The sequence below is a fragment of the Hyperolius riggenbachi genome, chromosome 3, assembly GCF_040937935.1.
Source record: "Hyperolius riggenbachi isolate aHypRig1 chromosome 3, aHypRig1.pri, whole genome shotgun sequence".
NCBI lineage: Eukaryota > Metazoa > Chordata > Amphibia > Anura > Hyperoliidae > Hyperolius > Hyperolius riggenbachi.
In genome coordinates, this window is record NC_090648.1 from 214,734,566 (window position 1) to 214,760,748 (window position 26,183).

The 26,183-nt window shown below is 41.1% G+C and overlaps 1 protein-coding gene across 3 annotated transcripts in view; it reads left to right on the top strand.

Annotated features, from left to right (window-relative positions):
* Window positions 1–26,183, top strand: part of LOC137563348 (nuclear receptor ROR-alpha A) — a 488,133-nt gene that overhangs the window by 423,294 nt on the left and 38,656 nt on the right. For all 3 annotated transcript variants that reach the window (XM_068275692.1, XM_068275694.1, XM_068275693.1), the window contains one exon: window positions 23,714–23,799. In XM_068275692.1, the coding sequence (XP_068131793.1) occupies window positions 23,714–23,799 (86 nt within the window). The remainder of the gene's footprint in view (window positions 1–23,713; window positions 23,800–26,183) is intronic.

Here is a 26,183-nt window from a genome sequence, read left to right on the forward strand (position 1 = left end):
TTAAGTGTCTTCCACTCAGTGTGTTCAGTTAAATATACACCGATCAGCCGCAATATTAAAACCATTGAGGTGATGTTAACCACACTGGCCATCTTATTACAACAACATCTCTCGGGGGGGCTGGGGTATTTTAGGCAGGAAGCACACAGATTTTTAAAGGTCTTGTGTTGGAAGCAAGAAAAATAGCTGGGTATTGGGTTGTGTAGCCACAGGCTAGGCACAGTGCCAATGTTGACCCCATCCACTGACAAAAGCACCTACAATGGACAAGTGACCAGTAAAACTGGACTGTGGAGAGGTGGCCTATTTTGAGATATCGCTTTACCATTTACTTCATGCACATTAATGTTGTTGTAGACCATGCACACCACATCATTGCTACAGTATTCCCTAATGCCAGAGAACTTGGGTACCTGCTGCTAATGTCTGTGCGAAATATCTTTATATGGTGCTGACCTCTTCTGCAGCACTTTATAGAGTTCATAGTTGTCACTATCTGCCCTTTATTATAGGACCTCAACATCTGTTCCCTGCCATAGACGGGCTAATGTCTTTACCATAGGTGAATGCCGAGGGGAATCAATTCACTTGCCAGTATGGTTTTGGGGCGTGGTAGCCAGGGCTGTGGAGTCGGTCCAAAAATCCACCGACTCCGACTCCTCAGTTTAGGATTCCACCGACTCCGACTCCGACTCCTCTAATTTGCATATTACAATTTTGTTGATTAAAAGTATGTAACATGAAATTCGTCTCATAACTGCCAACGCTTAGGAATTTTACAAGACAACTGAAGTGAGAAGGATATGTAGACTACTATATTTATTACCTTTAGACTAAAACTAGTCCTTAGTAATAGTACTTGTAAAAGGTACAAACCGGAACAAAGAACATCTATCAGGCCCTAGGCAATGTAAGTGTGGGTACATGTAAGAGTGATGTGCAGGTACTCTGCAGGTGAATGAGGAGATTGTAAACAGACAACACCTCTGTGTTCAATGTGCACAGCATTCTCAGTGGATTCCCTGCAGCTCTGTGGGGAGTGCATATGTAGAGTATAGTACTACTGTGTAACAAAGTAAACCTGAGACAGATGAAATTAAAGTTTTATACATACCTGGGGCTTCCTCCAGCCGCCTTCAGGATAATCAGTCCCTCGTTGTCCTCCTCCACCACCTGGATCTTCTGCTATGAGTCCAGGTACTTGAGCCAGTCTGGTGTAGTGCGCATGAACACACTCCACCGCTAGGAGCATACTACACCTGTGCAGCACTATTGCGCAGGTGCAGAATGTTCCTGGCTGTGGGAGTGGCATGCGGCCGGACTGCGCTGACTGGCTGAATTACCAGGACTCATAGCAGAAGATCCGGGTGGTGGAGGACAGTGAGGGACTGATTAGCCTGAAGGGGGCTGGAGGAAGCCCCAGGTATGTATAAAACTTTACTTTTCATCCGTCTCAGGTACGCTTTAATTTGTAGTCACCAAACCAAATTTTAATAACATATCAAATTATTTGATTTCATCAGCAAAGGGAGTGCATACATTTGCATAAATCAGCATCAGTGCAGAATTATTTCCATCTCATTGACCATCTCTATTAGTGACACAGCTACACATCAGGCTTTATTCTTACAGCATAGATGTTATTTAGTATATATAAGAGATTCCTGTGTACGCATCATATATACAGTCACAATCAGATATGTATATCTGACCTTAAAAATACGGGGACTGCTTTATTGAAGCAGCACAAGTAACTCATTTTGATTGGTTTATTTCATTTTTGTGGACTAAGCACAGCTATTACTGTATATATACATTATTTTTAATGACTATTATCTGAGAAATAGAACATTTTATCATATTTTCTATTTTAATTACAGTTACAAAATCATTAGGAGTCGGAGTCGGTGCATTTTTTCCCGACTCCGACTCCAGGCACCCAAAATTGCCCGACTCCACGACTCCGACTCCACAGCCCTGGTGGTAGCACACCAGAGGATAACCATGTAAACTTTGTTTCGTTTTGGACAGAGCGGGAAAATGGTTGCAGCTTATGTCAGACTTTTATAGCTGAGCATTTTATATTGATCCCCTCATAAAAGCTAGGGACCACAATTGTCTTAAATGATGAACCCACACACTAGGTTTTTGTTAGCTATTTGTCTGCTAGAAGGATTCTTCAGAAATCTAGAGTGATGCTAGGTTCACGTGGGTCATTGGGTTCCCTGTATAACAGGAACGCATTGCAATGGAACAAAAGTTGCACCGCACGTTATGCAACTTTTAGGGGACATACAGTGAAGTATACAGTCATTGAGAAGTATGCTTCACTGCCTCTGTCAATGCATATGTTATGCAGTAACGCATTGCATGCAGTGCGCTGGGATACTGTAGTGTGTTGAATCTAAAACGTACCACATGCACTGTGAACTTACTGTTGCAGTGCAACTTTATGCATAAAGATGCCTCCATAAAGTCACAACGCAATGTACAGGTGTCCCCCAAATTTGCTGGTAACGCTGTTGGTGAACTGTCATGACTGAACTTTTGTACTTCCATTTTAGTTCCTGAAAGGGGGAGCCTCCTGCTCATCCTCCCCACTCCCTTCTTCATAGAACAGGATGCTTGGAAAAATGCTAAAGGTGGCAACTAACCATCCAATTTTGAGCGAAAAATCTTTCGAACAATTAGATAATTCTGATTGGAAGTGCAATCGTTCACTACAACATCAACAAACCAATCTTTGCTTCCTATCTATTACAAAAGACAACAAAATCCAAATTTTGGTTTGACAAAAATCCAATCCTTTGTAATTAATTGTGCCCATCAATGGAGATTATTTACAACCAATCCAATAAGAATTTCTGATCGCCTTAAAGGATATTTCACTAGAAATTGGACCGTTAGTGGCCACTTTAAGTAGCGTATTGGAACTTATTAAAGTGTAGAGAAACCGAGAGCCCAATATAGTGTAGTATGTTAAGCATAAATGAAGTAAAGGTTATCGTGAGAAAATTATACTCACAAACATGGGTTACCACACAGGCAACCACTGTATAGGCAGGTGAGGAGATTAGACCTGTCCTCACTCAGGGATAAGAAGTCGCTCTCTGTAGATGTGAAAGGGGGTAGATCACCCCTCCACCAGGGGTGGAGGGGTGATCACCTGCTACACCTGCTATTGCTGAAATTCTGCCTTGTCTCCATTTTTATTGCCTGATGAAGCGGGCTGGGCCTGCGAAACGCGTTGCACTGTTTTGGGGTACTAATAAATGTGACTACTATTCAGACAGTCTTTCGTGTCTGCTTTATGGAGGTAAGTCCACCACTTCCTCCCAGCAAATTTTAAAGTTTTTATCCACTTTTATCCTGCTGGCGCCTCTGTTCTCCTACTGCTATTGGAACTTATTGTACTTCTTGATATTTTCTGGAGAAGAAAAATGAATAACATTATTTTTGAGTAACTAGTTATTGAGTTGTTACTTTACTTTCCTTCTAGCAGTTGTCCTCTACAGGGAAAGTGAATGGCAATGTTCCTGTTAAAAAAATTATTTAGCAATGTGGGAAGGGGGTAGACCAGGAGTGTCCAAACTTTTTGGACCAAGGGCCATCTCACAGGTCTTGATAACTAGGGGGTTGAACTAAAAAAAAATAAAAAATTAAACAGATTTTTTTTTTCCTGATTGTCCCTCGGTACAGTGCCTATTATATTTTTGTCAAATAAAACCATTCCACTGGAAGTAAACCATATAGCGTGTTTGGTCAGCATGTCCCCTTCATTGTGCAGTGGTGGCTGCTATTTAGTGGCTGATGCTAGCATAGTGGTGGCTGCACAGTGGTTACTGCTGGCATAAGTGGCTACCCTTCACACATAAAGTCCAGGTCCATGTCTCAGTTCTTCCTTCCCCTCCACCGGAAATTCTGCAACTGTTTTCTGTGGTTCCATAGTAATCACTATAGAACTACAACAAATGGCTGACATTTTCCAGCGTAGACTGAGTATACACTCTAGCGGCCATTTCTTTGTAGTTCTATACTAATTCCTATGGGACTACAGGAGAGGAGAGGGAGAGAGGTGACAGAAGGTTGGTCCTAAACATTAATGCATGCAGTGGCACAGCCATGGCCTGCAGGCCGAATGCAATTAGAGCTTTGTGGGCCACTGGAAAAGGCTCTGCAGGCTGTGATTGGCTTTGGATATCGCTGGGGTAGACTTTCTGGCAAGGGTTTATTGATCTCCTTCCCTTCTTGTCAGGTAACTAGACATCTAATGCTGGGTACACACTATAAGATTTTCTGGCCGATTTACTGTCAGATCGATTATTTCCAACATGTTCGATTTGCTTTCCGATCGATTTCTGATCATTTTCCGATTGACTTCCTATTAAAGCGAACGGAAATCGATCGGAAAATGCTCGGAAATCGATCGGACAGCAAATCGAACATGTTGGAAATAATCGATCTGACAGTAAATCGGCCAGAAAATCTCATAGTGTGTACCCAGCATAAGTGGTATTACAGATCTATGGCACTTTATTAAGGTTTGTTCAATAAGATAAAGATAAGATTGGTCCTGACAAAGCATTGGAAAAAGCAAACCACACAAGTTGCTAACAAAAAATAAAAATGGATAATCATAAAGATTAAATGGCGATTTTATAAATGATGTTTTTTCTCTGTTTGTGTTTACACCCATGTGCAGTGCTGTAGGAGAAATAGTTCTGCATTGTTTGGTTGATCTGCACTTTTTTTATTCATGTTTTCATGGAATTTCAGGTTACCTCAAAAAAACAAGTGTAAGCCACTTGATGTACCTCCATGTCTTGAAATGATTTATTTTTTATTTTAGAGCAAGCAATGAAGTGTTATTTGTGAAAGGGATTGTAACCCAATTGCTGTGAATGTGCAATGTTGTGAGCTTGGCATACATCATCTACACACTCTTTATTGCAATCCAAACCTTTTCCTCTAAAGGAGCGTATCCTTAAAGGACCACTCCAAGAAAAAAAAAAGTAAGCAGTTAAAATCGGACAGAACCCACAGGTTTTGGACTAGTCCATCTCCTCATGGGGAATTCTCGGGATGTTCTTTGTCTTCATAAACATTTCCTGAATGGCAGTTGCTAAGTTTACCTGACAAATTGGTGTTCAAGTGAGCAGGGAGGCTATCTGGTATCTTTCTATTTTGGCAGTTAAACTGCTGTTCGGGAAATAGTTTTGAAAACCCTGAGAATCCCCCATGAGAAAATGGACTAGTCCAAAACCTGTCAGATTTTAACTGCTTTCCCTTTTTCGCTAGAGTGGTCCTTTTTTCTATAGCGCACCTTACTTTTGTAAATGGCCCTGGAGCCCAGTTTGTTTGGCTGTTCACCTGTGTACAGGGTGTTTGAACCCAAATTTTTTTTATTTTTTTTTATGTCGCAGTCTTCCCATGTTTAAAGACTTGGCCAGGTACTGTGTATAATTAAGTTACTTTTTGTGATTTAGTATTTAGGTTTCGTAGTAATCTTTCTTTGTTTTCACTTTTACGACCCACACAGTTGACTAAACAGGGAGGTTTCATTATCTGATATTGTGATGTAATGTGTCTACAATGAGCTGCTCGGAATAACTCGGTTATATAAGGTGTTTCTGCCTGTTTTGTATATCACACATATAATTATGTGTACAGTACATACAACTTAATAAATTCATACACACCCTTTGTTCTTAAGCAGCTTGCTTATTACATTTTCGGAATTAAAGCATCACACCTTTCATATTGTAAGATATGCATGTTCCTGCATTTGGGCTGTGTTCACACAAGGTCCTATGTGCCTGGCTATTTATTACTGTATTTCCGGTGGAACATCTTTCGTTTCATGCTTGTCAGGGAACAGCAAAAAGCACATGTTCAGAGCATAGTGGCTTACATGTTTCCGAACACTCGTGTTAATATAATATGTTAGTCAGCTACAGGGCTGTGGAGTCTGTACAAAAATCGCCTGACAACTCAGTTTATGAAACCTCCGACTCCATGTACCCAAAATGGCTCCAACTCCTCGACTCCTTAGTTTTAAGGTTCATACACACCTACCAACTATCTGGCAAACTTGTCTGTTAAGCCCCATACGACTTTGTTGTAAAACAAGTCTTTTGCTATTGTTCAAACAACTGATAAGACTGATAAGAAGATATTGTGGTGAAAACCCTCCCAGAGTGGGATTTCAGAGCCATCTCCCGGACAGTTACCGGTTTGTGAATCTCATTGCATTTTGGGAAGAAATGGCTGTTTTCCATCTGCCAACCAAGCAGTATCTCCCTCTGTGCATAGAACAATCAGTAAATGAACATTCCGTACAGATCACCTGGCAGAACTAAAGGTGTCGCCACCTGTGATAAATTTCAGAATGTAAATCTCGGTGAGGAAAGATTTTACAATGGGCAATCGCTGACTACGGAATTATTATATACATTTTTTATTTTTACTACAGTTCCTCTATAAGATGGGTTATTAGGGCGTTAGATTTTCTACAGTGCTGGTTTGGTTTGGGCATTGGAAAGGGTTTTTCCATTGGTGGTTATGTAAGTGTTAAGCAAACAATTGGGGTGAGGCAATGAAAAAAAATGCCAAAGCCACAAAACGCAGAATTCTGAAACCCTACCAAATCCTTGTATTGTGTAGCTGAAAACCAGCACTTAAACCACAATACACAATCCAAATATAGCATAGGTAAAGATCACTCGCTCTTGCTTCTGTTTGGGAAACTTCCTTCTGGAGATGCATAGACAATAGTAGAAATCTAAAGTGATAGTACTTCTCTATTCCTAACTAGGCTGTAGTTACAATGTAGTTTTTATGTTTTCAGCTTGTGACACTGTAGCACAAACCCCAAAAACTTGCCATTTTATTTATTCTTGATAACATGTTGAACAGGAATTCCTTACTTCTGAATCTAGCTTAGGCTGAGGAAAGTCCAAGTATTTCCCTACTATGTTCTTGAAAGGCAAGGCAATAGGTCTTCAAATAGAATTACCTGTCAGAGCTGCATGCTGGAGACCTTTGTGATCGCTGTCCGGGGGTAATTCTATTTTTATTTTATTTATTTAAGTATTTATATAGTGCAGACCATATTACGCAGCGCTGTACAGAGTATATGGTCTTGCCACTAATTCTAGACTCTAGCTCTCATTTACAACACATATCAACAAATGAACTGCCTCCTGTTTCTTCCATCTGAATTTTTTTTTCCAGAATTCGCCCCTTCCTTTCACAAGAAGCAACCAAAAGGCTTGTACATGCTCTAATCATCTCCCATCTTGACTACTGTAACACCTACTCTGTTTTACCAAAAAGCAGACTGGCACCTCTCCTTTTACTTACCTGGGGCATCTACCTGTCCCCTGCAGCCATCCTGTGCCCTCGCAGTCACTCATGGCTTCTCTGGTCCCCCGCTGCCAGCTAATTTCGTTTTTGCCGACTGGGGGCCGGCTGCCATGCGTACGTTTTTACGCATCCCTGCTGGTGCAGAAAGCTATTGCAGACATCAACAAGTACATTTTTACGGGTGTTATGCGTAAAATTTTACGCATTACACCCGTAACGCGTAAAAATGTATTTGTTGTCTGCAATAGCTTCCTGCACCAGCAGGGATGCGTAAAAACGTACGCATGGCAGCCGGCCCCCAGTCGGCAAAAACGAAGCTAGCTGGCAGTGGGGGAGCAGAGAAGCCATGAGTGACTGCGAGGGCACAGGATGGCTGCAGGGGACTGGTAGATGCCCCAGGTAAGTAAAACACTTTTTTTTTTTTTTTTTTTTTTTTTACAGTTAAGGTTCCCTTTAAGAGGTTTGGTCCGTTATCATGTGAGTTGTAATATTGCTTGCATTGAAATCTAAAAGGGAGCATGTGCTGTGGGATCTCTTTTTGTGAGTACATTGCATAGGTTAACATTTAACATAGTGGGTGGTCATCAGATCAGTGAGGAGACAAAGGGTGCTTGTTGCCAGGCGTCATCAGTTGGGGAGGAGTTTCCAGAATGTCTTTTCAGACCAAATGTACTTGATGGTTTATAACAGGACAGAAAACTGCATATGTACATAGGAAACTCTGGCTATGCTGGTGTGTGTGGGAAAGCATTGGCAGTCCTGCATGTCTGTTGTGTATCTGCTGTCCACTAGATTAAAGGGGTCCTGTGCTGAGGGGGCGTGGAGACTACTACTTTCAAACAATTCCAGTTGCATGCCTGGTAGTCCTGGTGATCTATTTGGCTGCAATAATGTCTGAATCATACACCTCAAACAAGCATGTGTTTAATATGGCCAGATTTTCATCAAAGCACCTGATGTTAATACTTTGTTCTGTGTCTGAATCTGAAGCTATTAACCTATGTACACACACTGGATTAAACTTGGCCTGGTGACCGATAAAGAATGCCTGTATGGCGGCTCCCCAACTCAGATCTTGAGCAACCTCTGAGCACATTGTTCTCTCCCACTAAAATTACTGATCCTCCTGTCACTTGACGCCCCCCCCCCCCCCCCCCCCGCACTCTTAACACTTATGCCCAATAGTGCCCGTACAATTTTAATTTATTTTTTCGATTACATCATTTTGTTTAATTTATTCTGTTAGATCGAATATAAAGATTTTTCTAACATGTCGATCAGATTTTTATAGAAAAAAATGAGATAATCATTTGTTTTCCTTGATCAAAAAAAAGATTCTTTATGACTTTCATTTGATTCGATCGTTTTGGTTGAATAAATGGGAAAATGAAATGTTTTTATTGTACCGTGTATTGTGCACCATAGGATTAATCACCCCGACAATGGCTAACAGTTTAGGAACAATGTGAGATTCAGCCACATAATAGCCAAACTCCATGCCCTCAATCACTTACCTCCACCACCCACCATCTGTCCTACCCCTGCTAACTTCCTACCTTTCTGCCAATATCTGGGCACCACTATAGCCGCAATTAACATTGTGGTCTATGGCTGCCCCCAAATTTCCAAGCGAGTGCCCATGTTTGCTAATTCGTGTACAGACAAAGCTCTCTGCAACTACTGTCTGCTTTATTGGAAGTCTGTATTGCGGGAAGTGGCTGATGTGGGAAACTTTGGAACAAATGATAGAGGGATACTTTGGTAGAGGGAAGCCACTGGATGATCCAGAGGTTTCTCCGATTCCCCTTTACCCCACTGATGCTCGCTAGGACCTTCTTCTTCTTAGCAGCACTCCTGTCCATGTAAGAGCGTGGCCGCACTGCGCAGTCATACTGACAGCCTACTCCTGCACAGTAGCATGAAGCTGCTTGTGCATGGAAGAAAAAGCCACGGCACGAGTCTTCTTGCACTTGTGCAGGGCGGACATGCTCTAACACAGATGGGAGTGCAGCCCTATTCAACAAGTTCTTGTTGAATAGGTTCAGAGGGTCCTAGCTCTGGATCTGTTTATTGAAAGAGGATAAGGGGAAGCCTTTGGATTATCCGGAGTCATACCTCCTATTGAGGTAGGTATCTAACGTGTTTTCTTTTTTTTCTTTTTACTTTTAAAGTACACTTTATCATCACACACTACATAAGAGCCTCTGCCTAGAATGCAGCATATGTACTTCAGTCTTGATACATTAGGTAGTGATCTGGCCTACCTGATCATCTTGTCCCAAGTGCAGCCTAACACTATTCTGCTCCCTACGCCTCCTGCTCCATATGTGTTGCGTTGTCCCTCTGCCCCTCTCCATAGCAACAGAATGCGTTGCTAGCCTGCTGGCTAAGAATGTGTCTTTGCAAAATTCGGCCCGAACTATCACTTAAAAGATTAAGTCCTGATCCCTATGGGTGACAGACATTGGCCTCAATTCACTAAGCTTATCTCCTGCGTTTCTATAGTTATCACCATGGTGATAAGGCATGTAGTATTCAGGAAACATTTTACCTCAGGCAAACTGTGTGGAGGTAAGTTTTTTTTTTTTTTTTTTTTTTTTTTTTTTTTTTTTTTCCTCTTGCCTTATTAGCTCCAGCATGATCTTAGTGAATTGAGGCCATTGTGTGTGTGTGTGTGTGTGCAAGAACCTTTTAGATATAAGGACAAATGACAAAGGTAGGGGTTAGTGTGAGCCCCTCTGAGACACCGTTAATGACAAGACCATATACTGTGTAATGTTCTGTAGAAGATGGCGGTACTATATAAATCCAAAATAAAAATGTTGCTGTAAATGGTGTCAAATCGCTAAGTATTTTAATACAGCTAAATTTACTGTGGAGTATCTGAACACTGAACATGCATTAATTCATATAATGTGATCGTTATCTAGATAATGTGTGTTGCTGTGCAGTGCCAAGTTTATTATGGGTGGAGTAAACTCTTCCATATCCATAAGACTTGTCATTTGTTTTTGTATGGATAAAAGTTTCAGCAGTGTCACAGACATGTGTAGATAATGATACCATCAACGTGATAATACCATGGTTGCTATCATAGTATCATTACTATTACTACCATTAGCATTATCATTGTTATTACTTGTAGGTACTTCTTATGATCTTTTATTTATAAAGCACAAGTATATTACATGGTGCTTGTGCATTAGGGTGGTGGATTACCAACTTCAATCAGTCACAGAGTTATGACTGAGGAAGGGAAGAGCACTGTGCTTTAAGGATAGCTTGTTGTACCTAGTTGATTACTAGCTCTGACATTACATGAACAATAGGTATAGTATAAGAAAACAGTTATGCAACAAATTGTGATGCAGCTGATGACTGAGCCAGAATGGATGTGGTTACATTTGGTATGCATTAGTTTACAGGTGCAGGTCTTCATATCTGTAATGCAGTGTGAAGAAATAGTTGGTTTCAGCCACCAGGTCTTCTTGTTTATCATTAGTGCTATACCCTTTTTATGGCTTTGTGCCATGTACACTTCTCGACCCACATTGTTATTCTATGTAACGAAATCACTTGTGGTGGCTGTTAGATTTTTGTGCTAAGTGGTTTATGTGTTACTAAGTATTGTCATTTTAATTTTATAGTAAGTGATAAATGCCTCTGTCTGTTTTCTAAGGATGCAACCCTCCCACAGATACACCCTGTACCTTCCAACATACTCCCACAATCCCTTGTTATTACCCCGTGATTATGTCACACAAGCACTTCTGCTGGTTCCTCTGTTTCCTGAAGACAGGACATAGTGTCTGTGCAGTGTCCAACGTGTCCTATAGGTGGAGGTGTGATGCATGCGTTGCCCACTCTTTCCCTCTCCATATATAAAAGCAGGTGCTGCAACGGCCTCTGTTCTCTTTGCAATGGAAGGGGCATTGCTAAGGGGCAAGGTGGACATTGGATTATGGGGTGCTGCACATAGTTGTAGAAGGTGATTGAGCTGGTTTGCCACTCAACTCCCTTCATTGTTAGGCCATGGAGGTATAAGTGGGATCGGGAGGACACAGGATAACTGAGCTAGTGCAAGGTGTGAGCGGAGACCTCTGTGCTAGGGTGTGTGTGTCAATCGATAGAGATGTGTCCTTGCCATTTTTAGGATTGTCCTTGTTTAGTACAGTGGCAACCATTTGTACTAATTAAGTGTGCTACAGGTTGCCAGGCTGCTAAAACGTGTTAGTTCTGCTTTAGGGCCCATTTCCACTTGTGCGGTGCGAAACGCCGCGGTAAAAATTTGCATGCGGATGCAAATTTCGCATGTGGTTGTATGCGAATTTTCGTGCAAATTCGCATGCAAATTCGCATGGATGACGCTGTATGCGAATTTAACCATGGCAGTGCCGGTGTGCTTTTCCATTGATTTCCATGCGAATACGCATGCGAATTCGCATAAAAATTCGCATACCAAAGCTGCAGGCGATTTCCCTAGTAAATACATTAGCGGTGATTCGCATGCATTCCACACGCAGGCGAATTCTGAGGGCTCTGCCGTGCAGAAAAATCCTGCACAGAAAAACGCTCAGGAAAACTGACAAGTGGAAACAGGCCCATCCACTTGTATTGTCTATGCGAATCTGCATGCAGGAAACGCATGCAGATTCGCGATAGTGAAAACGGGCCCTTAAAGGGAACCTAAAGCAAGAGGCTGCCATATTTATTTCATTTTAAACAATGCTTATTGCCTGCTGTCCTGCTCATCCTCTGCCTTTAATACTTTTAGCCATAGCCCCTGAACAAGCGTGCAGATAAGGTACTTTGACTTAAGTCTGACTGGATTAGCTGCATGCTTGTTTCAGGTGTTTGATTCAGACACTGTTGCAGCCAAACATATCAGGGCTGCCAGGCAACTGGTATTGCTTAAAAGGAAATAAATATGGAAGCCTTGCTTTAGGTTTCCTTTAAGGTTCACTTAAACTAATTAACAAGGGTGACAGTTAAGTTAGATCTGTCATACTGCCCAGGAATGTAGATTATATATTTGAAGAACAAGCAAGGATTTTACTAGTAATGATTTAAGCCCTGTCTTTTAAAACGAAACTGTCTTAAAAAACACTTTAAGTGTGAGGGATATGGGGGCTGCCATATTTATTTCCTTTTAAACTATACCAGTTGCCTGGCAGCCTGCTGATCTTTCATGCATAAGTAGTGTCTGAATCGCACGCCTGAAAAAAACCATACAGTAAATCCTCAAACTTCAGTTAATTATTTGATCTTCATGCTTGTTCAGGGGCTATGGCTAAAAGTATTAGAGGCAAAAGATCAGCAGGACAGCCAAGACATTTGGCATTGTTTTAAGGCAATAAATATGGCAGCATCCAGAACCCTCTCACTTTTTCTGGTTGAACTCAATGTGCGTATGCCTATTTTCAAACCAAAGAACTATGTAGGTTCAGGTATCCTTTAAATATAGGGACTTATGGCAAACTTTGTAAAGAGTTGCCTACATCAACTAAGCAGCTCATAAAGAGAATGAGAATACTTATTGGTTTCTCTGGGAAGCTACTGCTCATTTGCACCTGTCCTCAAAATCAGCCTGTAGTCTCTACAAATGTCTGAAAACGTGCCTATTCTGTAACAGCCCAGTTACTGATTGGCCTTTCTTTGAATTTCTGATATGCTAGTGCTTGCTTCTGGTCAATCAGATGAAACGAACTTGTCTTTTTTAGCACGCCTGTCATTATCCTCTTTTCCACTCAATACTGTCATCCTTAATCATTGTATAGGTTTATATAGCACAAATGTATTTTTATGGTACTTTACAATTACAGTGTAACAAAGTATAGACAATTGCATAATTCAAAAAGAAGGTAGTACAAATAATGCATAGTCATTCAGTATACCTGGCACACATAGCAGAAGAGCAAGACAACGACAATATTGTGACACATTAGTTGGGGTGGCCCTGCCCATAACAGCTTAGGTTTAAGGATCTGAGGGATAAAACACATGGTGAAGGGAGTTGGCAAAATGTGGTGTCATTACTAGGTGGCAGTACAGAAACCGACCAAACTGGATCCGTAACATGTTTTATGTCCGATTGTGTACTTTTCTGAGAAGTGAGTTGTTTTTTTTTAAGGTTGTATTTAAAGATTGAGTGATGGCAAGTACCTCATGAAGTGGCACGTACCTGAGGAGAAGCCCATGATAAATCCTAAATGTAAGTGTGGGAAGAGGTGATATGAGAGAATATCATTTCCAGAGCGTAGAATACATTTTGGGTGGGATCTGTGGATTCTGCAGTGTATGAAGAAGCTGCATTTTATACTGAGCTTTGTAGGTTAGTACTAGAAGCTTGAAGAGTCTTGTTTTGTGTGATGGGTGGGAGAAGGTAACTTGCATGGTTGAGGAAGCAGAGTTCAACCGGGATATGTGAGGGAGCAGGCTGGAGTGGTACTTTGTACTGGTTGAACTCGATGGACGGATGTCTTTTTTCAACCAAAATAACTGTGACTATGTGTTCAGGATGGATTTGACTGGTACCACTTGGTAAATATGATAAAGGCATGCACTAGCATTCTTATGTCTTGTGCAAAGAAAAGGTTTTTGTAGCAGATGCTCAGAACTTAAAGGAGTGGTTAGTGTATTTATAGGATGTTTGAAAGAGTTGAATCGGGAACATTTGTGTATCATTGGTATAACTCTGATCACTAGAAGCTATAGGAATTAGATTAGTCCTAGAGCATGTGTATAAATAAAGAAAAACTTTTTAGAGCCTTGAACCATGGGGTACTCTTATTGGGAGTTTGTGAGGGGAGCAGAGTATGTGGGATTTTGAAACCCCTACTGTCTTGACAGAGAAGTAGGTGATGAGCCAAGAGTGCACTTGGGGTACCTTCGGATCAAGTGTTGAATGCTGAAAACGGATTAAGATAAACATTTTGAGTAGTGTGTTTTGTATTTAGCAGTTAGTAGATAAGCTGTCATTTTATTCAGAAGCTTTTCAGGGGAGTGGTTTGGTCAGAACCTATGCTGGTCCAATAAATTTAGAATTAGAAGGAAGGGAGAGTTCCGGGAATAGATGCTGTAGCAACGCTTCCATGCTTTTGACATTGCTGTTAATGCTGCCTCAGTTTTGGATGATCACTTCCTGTTAATGAAATTTGCTACATTGACCAAAAAACAGCCTAAAGACGTAGCATGTCGGCGTCCACCACACACCAATCAAACGTTAAGCACAAACACCAGTGATAATGTAGTGACTAAACTCTCTAACTTACTTTTTTGCCATGGATTATCCAGTCATTTTCCAAGAAATGAGGAATCTGCATTTAATGCCAGAGTGCATCGGGCCTTAGAATGAAAGTGAGGGGCTACACTTCTTGGAATTTCACTTTTTGTATCTGACATGCCTCGAAGTGGGACAGCAACAATGTTCCTTCTCTGGCATGTCAGCAGGCTTGTGGTGAGATAGTGTGATCACTGGCAGCTCCACTTCAGGCCTGCCTCTTCCTGTGCAAGCAGACATAACATTTGAGATACAAGAAGAGAGATGCCCCTGACACCACAACTTGAAAACTTTTGAATGTTGTTATTCTCTGCAACCCCAATGTCAATGACTTGTATTCCTGCTCCTGGCCCATATGCTATTAACTTTTTCATCTCCATTTTCTCCTAGGTGATATTTTAGCAACTTATAAATAAAATACATTTTAAACCAGCAGCAAGCACGAAGGTACTCAAAATAATTTTGATATCACCTTTATCACCAATTTTGGTATTTTTTCAATTGCAAAGTGCTGAAAAATTATTTAAAATACAAGATGAAAAATGTATCTCCTAGGAGAAAACTTAGGAGAAAAAGTGAATTGCATATGGGCCCTGTGTTGAGACACGTTATTGAACAGCAGGATTCCTTTTTACACACATCGCAGATCCAGTCAGCAATGTGGACAGCAAGGTTCAGGATTAGTGTAGCGCATAGCCAACACACTCCTTGATGATTCCCTCGGCCGCATTCACACTAGGGATGTTTTTCTGCAATGCGGAAACTCCGAGCTGACAAGACGATGTTAATCATGGACTTGATCACATCTAATGCATTTGTTTAAAAAAAAAAACTTTCCTTCTTTTACACTATTTTTCTTTTTTGCCACTGCAGATACTTGCATTCTTCATGTGCACACACATGCATGTAAAGCTTCAGAAATGTGTTGTGTACACAATTAGAAGTGCGAAATAGACTTTAAGCTGCTTTTCTGATGACTAGCCGTTTTGTTTGTATACAATGTGGACTAGCGTGAACAGTATGCACTGCACCCTGAGCATGTTACTATACCAGCAAGATCTAGAGCAGGGGTCTCAAACTCGCGGCCCGCGGGCCATTTGCGGCCCGCGATACAATATTTTGTGGCCCCAGGGCCCCAGAGCTTGTAGGGGCCCCCAGTGGCTACAAGAGGAAAAAAAAATTTTTCAAATCGGCCTTATAGTTTTTGAGAAAATCGATTTTAAAGTTGCAAAGGAAAAAAATACACATTTAAAAACCCGCCGACTTTAATGGTTAATAGCAAATCCACCTTAAATGCTAGAAACCCTAAATTTGCAGGATATGTTAAGGAGATCATTAGGAATAAGAGGAAAAAACAATTTTTCAAAAAGACCTTATAGTTCTTGAGAAAATCGATTTTAAAGTTTCGAAGGAAAATAGTATACTTTTAAATGCGGTAAATGTCACTTTTAGTAGCAAGCCTAACGGTAGTGTAATTTTACATGTATCAAAAGAAAGAGCAATACATTTCCTGACAGAGTTTCCAGGGGGTCCATACGCAGCCGCAGCGCTTTGGCCAGGGATCGCTATACAGCCGTAATATGGCTGTATGAAGATTCCGGGCATTTTTTCCTATTTTCCCAATTTTTTTTTTTATGTTTAGAGTGGGCGGGCAGAGGCGGCGATCCGCCGCGATTGACGTCAGGAGGGGCAGAGCTGAAGCTGAAAGCTCTGCCCCTTCCAGGAAATGCCGGCGGATTGCCCCCGGGGCGATTTGGGGGCTCTGCAGCCCTCGTTTTGCGGCGGGGACACGTGAACTCCCTTATGCGGCCCAGCCTCATCCTGACTTTGCCTCCTGCGGCCCCCGGGTAAATTGAGTTTGAGACCCCTGATCTAGAGAGATATTCAGTCATCTCTTATATGAAGATGCTTAAGCCACTGCTGGTACCTGCGCTGTGCTTGATTCAGTTAGTACTGCCTGTAACCTGTATTCATGTGACATAAGCCATTTTTGTATTTATTCTTAAAATGTCCCTTCGAAAAACCAGAGCCAGCTGCAAACTGTTATAAAGTTCTGATTTTAGCTCTTCACATCTGTTGCATGATTGCACTGTTTTACAGATCACCCCTGAATTTCCATCTCCGTACAAGAGTAATTTGATACATAGAACAGGTAGGGAAGTTTTAGCATCCCCAGGCTTAATCCTTAATCATGTGCTTCTTAGACAGTAAGAAAAAAAATACATTGATTTTGTCACAGCTCGGCACCAAACAAGCTTATTGGGTCTTGCTTCCTATACGTGTGGTTGGTCTTTTCTGTAAAGTAAAAGAGAGAAGAAACTTGAAGTGCAGATCAATATATAACACCTCCCCCCCCCCCCCCTCCTTCCTTTCAAGATGAGTAGTGCTCTTGATGAGAACACATCACCTTTTGCACACAAGTGCTTTCCATTTGTTACCCCGCAGAAACATTTCATGTTTATTCTATTTAGAATGAATGTGTTGGAAATTAGGAGGGGATGATATGTTCTAGTTGAGGTGAAGGACCACTGGTCCCTCGCAGAAGCATATTCTCTATTCCTCCTGGATGGGAGGCGTTTAGAGATGGGCGATGTGGGATGGTTAGTACTCCTCTACCTCCCATCTCCCCACCTCCTTAGGATTTATAAATTGTTCTTACTTTATATAGTTTCTCCCGGCCGCGATCATTCAGAATTTAAGTACGTTTCACAAGATTAACTATTATTTTATTTTTATACATGTGCATTTATTATACAAATACTTTGTCGTCATTTAATATACAGCAGCATCTTCATTATAAAGTGTCTATAGCGGCTCATATCATTATACAAATGGATATGTTCATTACCAGTGTAGCAGTGTATCATCCTGGAGAGCAGTGTGATTAATATCAGTGTGCAGATACTCAGCATCACAGTAAAGAGCTTATTCATCATTAGTGTGGAGACGGTATCCTAGCGAGCAGTGTGACCGCTGGCACCGTAAACATATACTGGCTGTGATGAAGCCATGCTTGTGACTGATTAGGGTGGGTGCAAATGGACTCCACTGGGATTGAGCCCATTGATATGATGAGGAAATATATGTATATTTTCTCTACTCCGCTTTAAAGATAGATGAACGGGAAAAATATAACATTTTGTAGGTTTTTCTGTACTCTGATACACAGATGCAGATAGAATAGGTTTACACTCAATACTTGTTGACACAGCAGTCATGTATCAGATGGTGCCAGTCTGTTACAGCTTGATCTCGTTGTATGGACTAAAGCAGCTTCAGCTTAGATAAAAACATATGTGGTACCCAATGTGCACAAACGTTCTGGTATCCAAGCATAGCAATAATGTGACCCACACTCCTGTGAAATGCCTCTTCTGTGACTATTTTCTCACTAAATGATCTGCCAGTTGTCCCTAATCAGTTCCGGAACACATTCCCGCTAAGCTCAACAGATGCTGTCACAGTCGTACCACATACTTTGACACCCAGTTTAGATGTTCCCTCACAGCGTTTGCATTTTCTGACCCAAGATGCTCAGTGCTGCATCAACATAGTTATCAGTGTAAACCAGATTCTAAGTGTTAGTGGAATCTGATTGGAGCCACACTTTCTGCTGATCTAAAATCACAGTATATCCCTTGAACTAGTTTCCATTTAAAAGTGAGTACCAAAACAATTCTAGTAACCTGGAATGTAGTGGTAGGTAATCAGTACTGCCATCTGCTGACGAGATATGGAAGTGGAGGCATTTATTTTCATTCAGCCATCTTTCTAAACCGAGCTTGTTTTTATTGGGTAGTGTAGCTGCACTGCAGAGCAAATAACGGTTTCCTACAACAGCTAATTAATTTTGTATTTGTCCTTATTCTGTGTAGAGTACTGTTGTATTTGCAAAATACCATTGTATCCACAGTTGTGACTATTTGGCAAGCAGTATGCTGCCTGTTTTCCTTCCTGAATGTTTTTTGTAAAGTGTGTGTTGGCACGGACATTTTTATATTTGAATTGGTATTTATTTTTAAGTCTAGTGGTTAGAGATAGTGAGGCATCAGCTTCTCTGCTTGTCCTATAAAGTATAGAGACAGCAGTTTTTGAACGTGCAAACACTCAAGACGTCAAGCGTCTGACTATCTTGGAGCAAGTCTATTGCGAGTGGAGTATGAAAGGTCTGAACTCTCATCAAGTGTGTTTGTTCCAGTTCAGGGGGAACCCTGTAGTTTTCGTGTTTAAAGGGCTAAAAGTGTGGTTTCTTACCCTGTAGTTATTTTCCCTCTTTCTAACCTGGAGTCCCGAACCCAGAATGCATGTGCAGATCTGGTGCATCCATGTTACAGTGCTGAAAACTTTGTAGGCCAGCGGAAAGCCTGACAATTAGCATTATTTTGAGCCTGGTTGTCAATGGCAGCATTCATAATCTCAGTAAAGGTCTTGTAAATTGCTTATGTTTGAAAAACTACTTGTCCAGAGGAAGGATTTTTTTTCAGTAGTGACATTCTAGCAAGTAGTTAGACTTAAAGAGGAACTCCAGTGAAAATAATTTAATAAAAAAAGTGCTTCATTTTTACAATAATTATGTATAAATGATTTAGTCAGTGTTTGCTCATTGTAAAATCTTTGCTCTCCCAGATTCACATTCTGACATGTATTACATGGTGACATTGTTACTGTGGGCAAGTTATGTAGCTGTTTCTAGCTGCTCTGGCTGTTACAGACAGCTTTAAACAGCCATTTCCTGTCTGTGAACATTGTTACATTGTGGCAGTTTGCCCAGAGTACCGCGGTATTCAGAGCCTCTTGTGGGAGGGGTTTCAGCGCAAAATTAGTCACACAGCGGCCCCTGATGGTCTGTTTGTGAAAATCATTCAATTTCTCATGTAAAAGGGGGTATCAGCTACTGATTGGGATAAAGTTCAATTCTTGGTTGGAGTTTCTCTTTAACTGATAGTCACAGATCTGTCAACATTAGTACTGGTTGAAGGACATTGCTGGGAAGGCTCCATCCTGCCACACTATGCTCTTAGCAGTAGCACCCTTTTCTGTCATCCTATGGCCTGCATTGTTTTCTTGCTATATATGTACCGGTAGTCATGGTTCTAAGCTAGATTCCTTTAAAGTGTTTTAATATATTCAGATCTTTACAGCCGAGTAGACTAAAGAACATTTACCTGTAATATTGCAGATAAAAAACAAGTTTCATAAAACTCACTGGTTTCTATATATAATTAGTTATTTACTACTGCTTAGTGACCTGTTGTGACAGATTACTAAAAGACTAGAAACAAACAGGCATTTTCCTATTTGTCCTATTTAAAACGTTCCTAATGTGAGCTCGGCTTAAGCTGCAAACGATATAAAATGTATCTTCCTCCCCCCCCCCCCCCCCCCCCCCAGTTTTCTTCTGCAACACTTGTGGGCATATTTTTTCATTGCCCTTTTCTTTGTAACGTCAATTTCTCTCCAGCTTCCTCTTGTACTCAGGATTACATTGGTGGGACACATCAGAACCTCGGCATCGCTTCTAAATTTTGGCAGAGGCACAAGAAGTTCTCCATTCACCAGTTTAGGGTTCATTCACACTAGTAAGTGATTTGAATAAAACTCATGAATTGGTCAGTGAGTTTTTGTGCATTTCCATGCATTTCCACGCATTTTACTGCTTTGTGAAACCACTGTGAAATGACGTAGAGGGAAAGGAAACCAGCTGATTCAGCTGGGCTTATCTGCATAATCCATGCACTGAAACTCGCATAGCATGCATTTCTATGAGTCAATCACTACTGATGAATTTAAATGCACTGCACAGCAACTCACTGTTGTAGTGTGAATATTTAAAATGGAAGTCTATGGACTTTCATGTTACCATGTTTAACGCAAATTATGGCCCAGTGCACACCAAAAACATCTAGCAGATCCGCAAAACGCTAGTGGTTTTTGAACCATATTTTCAGGGAGATTCTAGGCATATTTAAAGAGGTTCTCTAAACATGCCTAGCGTTTTTTGAAGCGTTTTTGTGTAGCAGGTTACAAATATTGTTACAGTGAAGCTGTTACTGAACAGCTTCTGTAACAAAAACGCCTGGAAAACCGCTCTGATCTAGCGTTTTTCAGAGCGGTTTGAGCTTTTGCTATACTGTGAGGCAGAAACGCTTCTGCAAACAGCAAAAATGCTGCAGGAACCACGTTTGCGGTTTGCTAAAAACTTCAAAATCATCCCATAGAGATAAATTAGCCAAGCGTTTTCACAGGCGGCAGCAGTTTTGAAAACGTTATCAAAAACGCTTGGTGTGCTCCAGGCCTATGTGCAGTTCGTCAAAACTCACTGCAACTCATAGTGGGAATTAACCCTAAGATTTAACCGACAAATGTCTTAACTGACATGCCTTCCACTACTGTCAAATTAGGCACTTTTTTTTTTTTTTTTTTTTTTTTAAACAATACTCTTCTCTTACTGATTGCAATTTAATGGACTTTGAGAATTTGTATTATGGCTTTTCTTTTTCTATTATTTCTAACGTCAATAACATGTTGATATACAGTATATATAAATGGTGAAGTTAAGTTGCCATACTTGAGAGCCTGGGAGCAAGAGTTGGGCTTACAATTTACTATAAAACAATGGGAATCCTGCTGGACTGCTGCGGTCACTGGTATTGGTAAATCCAACATCCTTAATGTGGAACTTTCAAAGAAACTGTCCTTCTGTAAACCCCACATACCTATAGAGCTTTTAGCCAGCAACAATAGTGTTTTTCAGAACTCTCTGATCACAGCCTGTGTGAAAGGAATGCTTTATCAGCTTTTGTAACAGCTTGTGTTGGCATCGGGGGCTAGAGCTGTACCATGTATGTTCCATGTTCCACTTCTCTGTCACTATTTACAGAGGAATGATTTACTGTTTGTTTCTGCCCAACACACACACGCGCGCACACACATACATTGTATGAGCACAGCTGAGGGATTTTTAAGCTACAGGAAAGGATCTGAAGAGAAAGACCTGTACTTTATCCTGCTCTCTCTCTTCCCCTGCCCTCCCATCCCCCATTCAGAATGAGCTCTTCCTGGCTGAAAACGCTGTTTTCTTTATACTGCGTGAGGCAGAGAGTTAGTTAGACATACGAACAGCTGATGAGTTATTCACACACTATTTGAAGTTCTATTTCTGCTTTCTATCATTCTAATGAGATCCCAGTCACAGGATTACAGCCAGTGAAGATTGTTTCTGTATGCTGGATGTTCTGGACATAGTCCTCCATAATAAAGCCCACAGTGAAAAATGTTCTCTGTAAATGTCATATTTTCTTCACATAAAAATTTTAAAAGATTAAAAAAAAGCCTTTGTATTGCTATATGCTAGTAATTACTGGAAATATATGTGGCATTTATAATTTTGGTTAACTTTGATAGTTGTACTTTAAAGACACCTCTGTTATAATGTTTTGTTGGTGCTACACCCATATTAGATTGCACCCTACTGCTTGCTGGATTTGCTTTATTGGTTGTGTAAATGTACGCTCTCTTGTCCATGTACTTTGGGAGTGTCTTGTTGCTACTAAATTCTGGCCTGATTGGCTGCTTCTTTCAAACTTTTTTTTTTCCATGTCCCTATCCCTCTAAATACCTCCTAGGCTCTCCAGTACCTTAAGGAGTAGCAAGGATGATGTTCTAGGAGATTTTCCTGTAATGTACTGATGTATGCTACTGTTAGCTCACTGGTCCATCACCTTTAATGGAAAGATGCTGTCTTAGATATAAGGACAGGCTTGGCCTAATTTATGCTTACCACTATTTGGGAGGAGTGGATAGCCTATTTTTGGTTTTGGTTTTGACCCTCCTTTGCTTTTGTTCATTTGATTCGATTTTTTTGTGTACTTTTTATTGTGTTTTGGCGTGACTGTACCTTCATTGGCCTTATTAATGTGATGTATCATTGCATAATTTGCATTATCTTTGTATTACTTCAATAAACTCCATGAGAATTTGTTTTTTTTTGTTTTGTTTTTTTTCACTTGGTGGTATAGAGGTTAGCACTCTTACCTTGCAGCGCTAGGTCCCTGGTTCCATCCCAGCCAGGGCATTATCTGTACAGCGTTTGTATGTTCTCCCCTTGTCTGCATGGGTTTCTTCCAGGCTTACTCCCACATCCCAAAAACATAGATGAAAATTGTCTTCCCTCTAAATTCGCCTTAAACTACCATGCATGCATGCATGCATGCATGCATGCATGCATGCATACATACATACATACATACATACATACATACATACATACATACATACATACATACATACATACTAATATGACTATGATAGGGATTAGATTGTGAGCCCCTCTGAGGAACAGTTAAGTTACAAGATAATATACTCTGTACAGTGCTGTGAAAGATGTCGGCCCTGTATAAATAACAAATAATAATCATTGTAATTCAACTTTTACTGTGAAAAGTTTGATTTTTTTTTAAAGGTTTTAGGCAGGGTCTAAAGTGGTAGAGTATATAAGGTCTTGTTTACAGACTCTAGAGCAGAAAATCAATGCTTTTAGTGTGAATTGACTATAAACTCCTCTTAATGGCTTGTTAAATTACCTATGTTACCCCAACGTAAGTGGCTGTTTGGAGGGGCCAATCTTCATTGAATGGGCCAAGGCTGACTGCAAGCAAAAGTGTAAGCAGTTATCGGCCACTATCAGATGTCATATTACATAGTGTCTCTCATGTATAGTTTTTAGTTGTGCCCAGAGGTAGCTTTCAATCATATGATGTCAGGCAAGGTGAACTTTTGCCTTCCTTTTGCCTTCCCCCTTTACATCACATAAAAATAGAATCTGGTATCGCTAAGTAGATAAACCCTGGTATATGCGCAGATATATATATATTCTAGATCTTTTGGCACCTCGTTTGACCCATTTTAATTACCCAAAAGCCTTTAGATAATGAGCAGCTATAATTTTAGATGGGAGCCCTAAGGGGGAGCAAGCTCACATCTCTGCCTGGAATATTTATTTTGGGTTCATCTCGTTCATTCTATTAAAATGGAAGGTAATTAACTCTGCTCTCTCCTCTCATTCTCCAGCTCAAATCGAAATAATTCCGTGCAAAATCTGTGGCGACAAATCATCAGGGATCCATTACGGGGTCATCACCTGCGAGGGTTGTAAGGTACAGTATGTGATGAAATCCAATCACTGTTTTCTTGTTCAGATGCACCATAAACTTAGATAGCACATTGGACATTCTTAATATGAGTACATGACTTTAGGATTCAAAGTGCTGCTGAAACCTCAGAACTGCGCACAGCCATAATTGTGGTATTAAGAATTTAATAGGCTTTTAATTTGTTGCCATCAAAATACTTGACCATTATTTATATGAAGCCGTGAGCATTTGTAGAATGTTAGCTTTGTACAGTAGCATCTTATTGCAGGTATTAGCTCTACGGATACAGAACTAGTTAAATATTCAATTTCCCTACCCTTAAAGTTAACCACACATCATGTCTAGCCTTACCATGAACATTAACAATGAGTGTGCATCTTAAAGAAACAGTAACTTTATCCTTTAACTTAGCCCAAACGCTAATCTTCACCACTACATAAACCTATTAGTGACCCAAACTGAAAATGGGATGTCTTGCTGAAATTGTTCCATCATCACCATGCCTCCACCAAGATGGCCATACATCAGGGGACTTGGCAGCCGATCGACCATCCAATTCAATTATTATAATCGAATTGGATGAAAATCGGTGCTGCTAAGTGCATGCCGGCCGACAAAGCGACCAATTTCGGGACGGAAATTGGTCACATTGTCGATCGCACATGCTGCAAGATGTCGGGCTGAAGTTGGTTGTTCGGGTGTGCGGCGGGAACGGTGTGCACTGATATATAATGTCCTCCCGTGCCCGGTGTAAAATATACATTACCTTTCCGAAAGTTTCCGCAGCCTCCACTTGTCCCCTGCAGGCTTCCAGGATAAGGCCCCGTTCACATCACAAACGCGGATGGCCATGTGTGCGGAACGCAATGCATGCAAACGCACGCAATCCGGGTTTGTGTGCGTTGCATGGCTGATCCCATGACTGAAAAGTGAATGAGACAGCCACGCGTTTTTACAAAAAAAATGCATGTAGCATGCGTTCCCGGACCGCATGCAGTGTGAACATCAGACAGTGCACTCTATGCACTGTCTGTTGTCGTGCGTGTCTGCCTCCTGCACGCGTTTCCAAAACGCGTCTGGAAACGCGTGCAGTGTGAACGGGGCCTTACTCTTCCGCATACATGCACGCTTCATGTGGTTTCTTGGCAAGGGCACGCATGTGACGCCACACATGTGCACCCTTACTAGGAAACCACGTGGGGCGTGCGTGTATGCGGAAGAATACTCCCGGAAGCCTGCGGGGGACAAGTGGAGGCTGCGGAGAGGTAATGTATACACTTTGGCACTGGGGGGACATTACATTAGGGGACACAGCGGCGAGGCGTCTTTTAGAACCGATTCCGGATCGATTTCATGCTGAAGTTGATTGGGAATTGCCCTGTGGTGTATGGGCAGCTGACAGATCTCTCTCTTATCAGATTTGATAAGAAAGCGATTTGTCTCTTGGTCGAATCTGCCCATACATCGCTAGATCTATGGACACCTTTATGGTTCTGTCTGGAGAATGCTCACATCTACTGTCTTTTAACTGGGAACTAGAGTTGTGAGTGGGGACAAAATCTCCATTCATACACACCCATCCTGGTTTATATTGGATCATTCCAACCCATCAGCTGGCATGGAGATGGATCTAAAATGCATGGGGACAGGTAGGGATCAATTAAGATTCTTTCCCCATGCATATGTATACAGTGGAACAGACGTTACACTAGACTAATCTCTTTTGGGTCCACAACAGAGAGAAAAGTAAAATGGCAGCATGTTTTTCCCTTATGGACTTCATTTGTGGCCAGTTGACTACTGTATGTAATGTACATAGTGTGTAAGTGCATCCCAGGAATGAGGTGGTATAGAAGTTTATGATCCTCAATAAGCTGAGGATGTAGCTAGAACAGAGTTGGCCTGTTAGAAGCTGTGCTGTTCTTTTGTGCTGGTAAAGGTGTAATAGACACTTTATTTTATATGCTATGCTATTTACGTTGTACAATTTCTTGTTGAAAGATAAGTTAATTAAGACAAATAAGACAAATAACATTTATATTGCGCTTTTCTCCTGGCGGACCCAAAGCGCCAGAGCAGCAGCCACTAGGGCGCGCTCTATTGGCAGTAGCAGTGTAAGGGAGACTTGCCAAAGGTCTCCTACTGAATTAGTGCTGGCTTACTGAACAGGCAGAGCCGAGATTCGAACCCTGGTCTCCTGTGTCAGAGGCAGAGCCCTTAACCATTACACCTTCAGCCAAATTACATCAAATAGGAACGCATTATTAATTTCTTTATATTCCTACTTCTGCCGGAATGTGGCAGTTTAGACTGAAAGTGCTATAGGGAGAATAAGCAGGGCTTATAATGCCATATCCTAACAGGAAGAGGGGAAAAAAAAAAAACCT